A 7,108-nucleotide genomic window follows, 5' to 3' on the forward strand; every position below is an offset into this window, starting at 1 on the left:
CCTCTGTTTGTGTTAGTTTAGGTAGGTAGTGAGTTTCTAGAAATTTATTCATTTCCTCTAGGTTTTCAAATTTATTAGAGTATAATTTTTCATAGTATTCTGTTATGATTCTTTTAATTTCGGTTGGATTTGTTATGATCTCACCCATCTCATTTCTTATTCGGGTTATTTGCTTCCTCTCCTGTTTTTCTTTTGTCATTTTTGGCCAGTGGCTTATTGATTTTGTTGATCTTTTCAAAGAACCAGCTTTTGGTCACGTTAACTCTTTCAATCGTTTTTCTGTTCTGCTCTAATTTCCATTTTTTCCATCCTTCTAGTGCCCGAAGGCTTCTTTTGCTGCTCTTTTAGTATTTGTTCGAGTTGTAGGGTTAATGTTTTGATTTTGGCCTTTTCTTCTTTTTGGATGTGTGCATTTATTGCTATAAATTGACATCTGAGCATAGCTTTTGCTGTGTCCCAAAGGTTCTGGTAGGATGTGTTTTCATTCTCATTTGATTCTGTGAATTTCTTTAGTCTGTCCTTAATTTCTTCTATAACCCAGTAGTTTTTGAGCAAGGCATTGTCCAGTGTCCGTGTGTTTGATTTTTTTTTTTCTTTTTTCTGTTATTGATTTCTACTTTTATGGCTTTATGGTCAGAAAAGATGCTTTGTAATATTTCGATGCTTTGAATTCTGTTCAGACTTGCTTTATGGCCTAATATATGGTCTATTTTGGACAGTGTTCCATGTTCGTTGGAAAAGAAAGTATCCTTGGCCGCTGTTGGGTGGAGTGTTCTGTATATGTTTATGAGATCAAATTGGTTGATTGTGACATTTAGATCTTCTGTGTCTTCACTGAGCTTCTTTCTGGATGTTCTGTCCTTCACCGAAAGTGGTGTGTTGAAGTCTCTTAATATTATTGTGGAGCTGTCTGTCTCTCTTTTCAGTGCTGTTAGAGTTTGTTTTATGTATTTTGGAGCCCTGTCATTGGCTGGATAAATATTTATTATGGTTATGTCATCCTGGTATATTGACCGTTTAATGATTCCTTCCTTATCCTTCGTGGTGGATTTTGCTTTAAAGTCTATTTTGTCAGAGATTAATATTGCCCCTCCTCCTCTTTTTTGAGTATTGTTTGCTTGATGTATTTTTTTCCATCCTTTGAGTTTTCGTTTGTGTCTTTAAGTCTAAGGTGTGTCTCCTGTAGGCAGCATATAGACAGATTGTGTTTTTTAATCCATTCTGCCACTCTCTGTCTCTTTATTGGTGTATTTAGTCCATTTACATTCAGCGTAATTATTGATAGGTATCAGTCTAGTGCTGTCATTTTGATGTATTTTTTTTGTGTGTTGACGGTTTCTTTGTTCTGCTTAATTTTCTGTGCTGAGTCATTTTTCTGTATGTATTTTCTTTTCCTTGTTTTCATTGTTGATTTTTGTATTTGCTGAGTCTTTGTTTTTCATGTTTTTTATTTTGATGTGTAGGATTGTTAGTTTCTTTTGTGGTTACCTTAATTACCGTTTTTCTAAGTTTAAACCAATCTTTTATTTCTTGATACGCCTTGACTTCCTCTCGATATGAAAGTTCTGTGACTATATTATTTAGTCCCTCTTTTTTGTTTTAATGTTGTCACCTTTTACATGTTGACGTCTCTATATCCCTATTTTCAGTGTTTTAGCTTTGATTTATTTTTGTGACTTCCCTGTCTGGGTTGATATCTGGTTGCTCTGTCCTATGCTCTAGTCTTTGGTTGTTATCTGATGTTATTGATTTTCTAACCGGAAGATTCCCTTTAGTATTTCTTGTAATTTTGGTTTGGTTTCTACAAATTCCCTAAACTTCTGTTTTTCTGGAAATGCCTAATTTCACCATCATGTTTGAGAGACAGTTTTGCTGGATATATAATTCTTGGCTGGCAGTTTTTTTCCTTCAAGGCTTTATATATGTCATCCCATTGCCTTCTTGCCTGCATGGTTTCTGCTGAGTAGTCCGAGCTTAATCTTATTGACTCTCCTTTGTAGATGACTTTTCGTTTATCCGTAGCTGTTCTTAAAATTGTCTCTTTATCTTTGGTTTTGGTAAGTTTGATTATAATATGTCTTAGTGACTTTCTTTTGGGATCTACCTTGTGTGGGGTTCGATGAACTTCTTGGATAGATACCTTCTCATCTTTCATGATGTCAGGGAAGTTTTCTGCAATAAATTAAAAAATTCTCTCCGTATTTTTGGGTATCTCCCTCATTCTGGTACTCCAATCACTCGTAGGTTGTTCCTCTTGGTAGAGTCCCACATAATTCTTAGGGTTTCTTCATTTTTTAAAGTTCTTTTATCTGATGTTTTCTCAATTAAGTTGGTGTCACGTGCTTTATCTTCAATCTAACTAATTCTGACTTCCATTGCCTCAGTTCTGCTCCTGTGACTTTCTATTGAGTTGTCTAATGATGAAATTTTATTGTTAATCTTCTGGATTTCTGTTTGCTGTCTCTGTGGATTCTTGCAGACTGTTATATTTGTCATTATTGTCTTGTATAACCTTCTTAAGTTCCTCTGTTACTTTGTCTGTGTGTTTTTTGTCTTGTTCTACATTTTGCCTGATCTCCTTCCTAATCTCTGAAGACTTCTGTATATTAATCTTTTGAATTCTACCTCTGGTAATTCCAAGAAGTTCTTTTCCTCTGGAAGGTTTCTTCATTCTTTGTTTCGGTGGCTTGCTGAAGCCATCATGGTCTGCCTGTTTATGTGATTTGATATTGACTGTTGTCTCCGAGCCATCAATAAGTTATCATATTTATTTATTTTATGTTTGCTTACTGTGTCCTAGCTTTTTGTTTTGTTTTGATATGCCCAAATGGGCTGGGTGTGTGAGTTAGTTTGATTATTGGCGTCCTTGAAGCTCTCACGTCCTGTCTCAAGGTGGCTAGAGCTGTTACTAGGTGAGTCCAGGAGTCCGTTTACTTTTCTTGTGTGGTTTCAGTTCAGGTGGCCAGGTCGTTGGTTACCAAGTGTGTGATACAGGCTCTTACCTACAGCCCTAGAGGGGCAGGGGTAATTGGAGTAGGCACAGATATCTGGCTGTAGTAGGGTGTCGTACTGATCAAGGCAGGGGGCTGACTGCTGCCCCTGAGTGTCTGGGTGGAAGGCATGTCCCTGTTCCTTAGAGCATGTAGGTAGGTGGATTTTACAGCCAGACTATGGGCATCTGGCGCTGTTGGCTGTAAGTACTGGGAGCCACCTTATTCTTGGACCCCTGTTGCGTGTGGCTTGGTGGAGTGGGTGGAGCCACCAGTCCTCAGGCCCCTGATGTGGATACGTGAAGACCCTCCTTAATGGGCAGGGCAGTGTCAAATGTCATGATTCTGCCATTCTCCCTTATAGCTCATACAGATGAAAATAGGCTTCAGGTATATACCCTGTTGTACTATGCTAGTGAGGGCCTACGCTGTTGAAATGGGCCCACAGAGGTCTATGTAGGGGTGAAAGGCACTCAAAGTCCGTGGAACCATTATGCCTGTGTCTAGGCAAAGGAGGTGTGCTTGCCCTGAGTTCCAGGCTTAGGGGAGCTGACAGATTATTTTTTCCTGTTTGTTAATTTGTTCCCTCTCCAAAGCCGGGGGAATGGCTCAGGACGCTCGATAAGTCCTAATTCTGGCGTGAAGCCAGACCGGAACCTGCAGCAGAGTGAGGAGGGGGCAGGTAAATGGGAGAGAGGTACTTCCCAAAAGGGGTGTTTTTTTTTTTTGATCCGTGCAGTAGATTAGACACTTGTACTTATCTTTTGCTGATTGAGCACCATTTCTCACTGGTTCTTGAGGCTTTAGCAGACTGTCTGTCACTTGGTCTCTCCCGGTGTGGAAGACGCGTCCCGAGTGCCACTGCTCGCCTGACCCCTCGCGTGCTCGCCAGTCCAGCCTGCAGGGTGCCAGTGCTGGCCTGGTCAGGTCTGGCAATTCCTCGCTGCTTCTGAACTGTCTCCCCCCTCTCTATGCTGCTCAGTCTGATTCCTCAAGTTTGTCTTTGATGTTCAGGGCTCCTAGATTGTCATATATAATCGATTCATTTGTTTCTTCGGGTCTTTGTTGTAAGGGGGGACCACAGGAAGTGTCTGACTACTCTGCTATCTTGGCCTCGCTATATTTGTGTTTCTTAATACTGATAGAGGTAAATATTAGGCAGAGCAGAATGAATTTATATTTTAGGAGTTAACACATGGAACGTGTTAGGAATAATGTTTACATATACTGAGCACTCAATTCATATTAGCTATGGGCATTGTAATATAATAATAGTTGTTTTAATAATGGAGTTTCTGGGTGGTGAAATAATTAATGCGCTTGGCTGCTACCATAAAGGTTGGAGACTTGAGTCCATCCAGAGGTGCCTCAGAAGAAAGGCCTGGCAGTCTGCTTCCCAAAAATCAGCCATTGAAACCCTATGGAGCACAGTTCTACTCTGACATGCACAGGGTTGCCAGGAGTCAGAGTTGCCTGGAAGGCAACTGCTTATATCATCTTCTTTTAAGCATTACTTCATGTGTACAGTTCCTAACTATGTAGCATTGCTCTTTTAGAAGCATTTTGAAGATGAGTTCGTATTTACTGAATTCATACCCAGGGTTGTGGCTTTTATTAGCAGTTTCAACTTGATGAAAACTGGGCTTTTTTTTTTTTTTTCTTTCAAAATACGCTGTTCTAAGTGTACTGATTCTATTCTTAGCTGTTATGGCCATGTTTTATTAAGATCAAAATAAATACATTTTCAATATTGTAACTTACTTTCTTCCTTCCCCAGAATTGAAAAACGAGACAAATATAGCCGCAGACGCCCTTATAATGACGATGCAGATATTGACTACATTAATGAAAGGAATGCCAAATTCAATAAGAAGGCAGAGAGATTCTATGGGAAATACACAGCTGAAATTAAACAAAACTTGGAAAGAGGAACAGCTGTCTAATCTCCTTCAGAAACTATTTTTAGAAGCTTGGGAATGGAGTGGAACGTTCTACTAACAAACTGGTTTTCTTCAAAATTCTACCAGTCAACCAGGACTCAACCTATGCCTTCCCACTCAGCATTTAGAAATAAATGTTTTTTCTTAAACGTATCCTTCCATGTATATTTCCACATTTTTGTGCTTGGATATAAGATGTATTTCTTGTAGTGCACTTGTTTTGTAAAAATCTACTTTGTATAAATTCTAATTACATTATTTTTCTATGGATTTTATATGTGTATGACTTTAATCTTTGAAGCTTTATGGGTTTAAGATTACTTGCAGTATATGTAAATGTAGTCATTGTTAGTGTGAATATGGAATTTGACAAAATCTAGAGTTGGACCCAGGAACCATTTGGGGTTGTAGACTCCCACGCTGCAGACAGTGATGAGAAATGTGGCGATGGCTACTGGGGGGTGGTGCAGTCTCTACCCACAGCTGCTTATGACTGAGTTTAGGGACTAGCAGAACTGTCCTTCCGTGGATATTGCCCATGTACAGTTCCTTTTTAAAAATCAGACATCCTTTGGAATGGAATCTCTGCTAAACACTTTGTGTCATTTAAAACATTTGTATGTACTTTTGCACATACATACACGTAAAGACTTAAAAAAACAAAAATCACAATACTATTAATCACAGCAATAGTTTTATTTTAGTAAAAGTCCAGAGAGACATTTTTCCACATGCTGATTAAAATGCTAACTTTTCATTCCACAGATTTTTTTTTATTATGGAAAAATTCATACATATTCAAAAGAAGGCCGAATAATTCAGTGAACCCATATACTTAGTACTCCTATTCAGCAGTCAAAAGCTCATGGCCAGTCTTGTTTCATCTGTACGTCTGTCCATTTGCCCCTCTGTGACTTCATGTCATTTTGAAGCAAGTACTAGACGTATAATTTTATCTATAAATATTTCAGTATGTGTCTCTAAAAGGTAAAGACAAAAAAACCCCACAATATTATTATCACAGCAATAGTTTTAGTAAGTCCAAAGAGAAAGGGAGACTTAACATTTTTTTCTACATGGTGATTAACATGTCAAATACCTAATTAGGTTGTTCCTAGTTAAGAGACGTTTGAAACAGAAAATTTCACAAATACTGTGTAGTGTTAAAGATAACATTTAATACCACTGGTAATCTTTTTTTTTTTTTTTTAAATTCATGTAGCACCTTGTTTTTATTTTTGCTCTCATTTTGTTTCCATTTCTAGTATTACTATGTGTGGCTGATCATAGATCTGGTCATAAGGCCGTGATGTTACCTCTGAAAAAATATTGAAAAATTTGTTCTTTTCACACTAAGTTAAAGTTTTTCTTTAACAGAATACTGCACTAGCCTTAAAAGAAAAAAACAAAACAGAATATTATCAAATAGAACTTGACAGTATATTTAAAAGAATCACTATGACTCAGTAGGGTTTATTCTAGGAATTCAAGCATGGCTTGTAGACTCTTCGTTGCCTACTCATATCAATTATTATCAACTAGAACCCTGATATTATTTGTGAGTTTATGGTCAATTTCCAGCTAAACACATACTTCCCCAGACTGTTGTTACAGTCAGAATTGTTATAATGTTAAAATTGTTAACGTAATTCTGGCTAATAAGATATGAGCTGAATGTATTTTGAGAAATCTTTTGCTTTCCCGATATGGAAGTTGCCACTCCCTGTTTCCCTCTTCCTTCTTGCCTGGATCACATACATATGGTCCAGAGCTATAGCAGCCATTTTGTGTCAGGAAGTAACAAGCATGAGGTTAAGAGCTGAGGTGGGTGGAGCAGAGCTTGGGTCCTTGCTGGCATTGCTGAACAGCTGCACCAGCCCTAGATGTTTGCTGGGTAAATTTAGGACTGATGTTCAATTTCAGGACACCTGTCAACAACTATACAAAAAGCAATAGTTTTTTTACTCTAAAAATGGTAGCTACTGTCAAGTTGGCCTCTAACTCATAGTGACCCCATGCTAAATGGAATGAAATGCTGCCCGATCTTGTGCCATCCCCATGATCAGTTGTGGATTGGATCATTGTGATCTGTAGGGTTTTCACTGGCTGATTTTTGGAAGTAGATGGCCAGGCCTTTCTTGCTAGTCTGTTTTAGTCTGCAAACTGCTGGAACCTGTT

At 38.2% G+C, this 7,108-nt stretch overlaps 1 protein-coding gene across 2 annotated transcripts in view; it reads left to right on the plus strand.

Moving 5' to 3' along the window:
- The window catches only part of SYF2 (SYF2 pre-mRNA splicing factor), a 13,960-nt gene extending 8,772 nt beyond the window's left edge, over positions 1-5,188 (plus strand). For both annotated transcript variants that reach the window (XM_023732100.1, XM_004377257.2), the window contains one exon: positions 4,768-5,188. In XM_023732100.1, coding sequence (XP_023587868.1) covers positions 4,768-4,933 — 166 coding nt within the window. In that variant the 3' untranslated portion in view covers positions 4,934-5,188. The remainder of the gene's footprint in view (positions 1-4,767) is intronic.
- Positions 5,189-7,108: the final 1,920 nt, after the last annotated feature.

This window comes from Trichechus manatus, unplaced genomic scaffold (genome assembly GCF_000243295.1).
Source record: "Trichechus manatus latirostris isolate Lorelei unplaced genomic scaffold, TriManLat1.0 scaffold00048, whole genome shotgun sequence".
Lineage (NCBI taxonomy): Eukaryota > Metazoa > Chordata > Mammalia > Sirenia > Trichechidae > Trichechus > Trichechus manatus.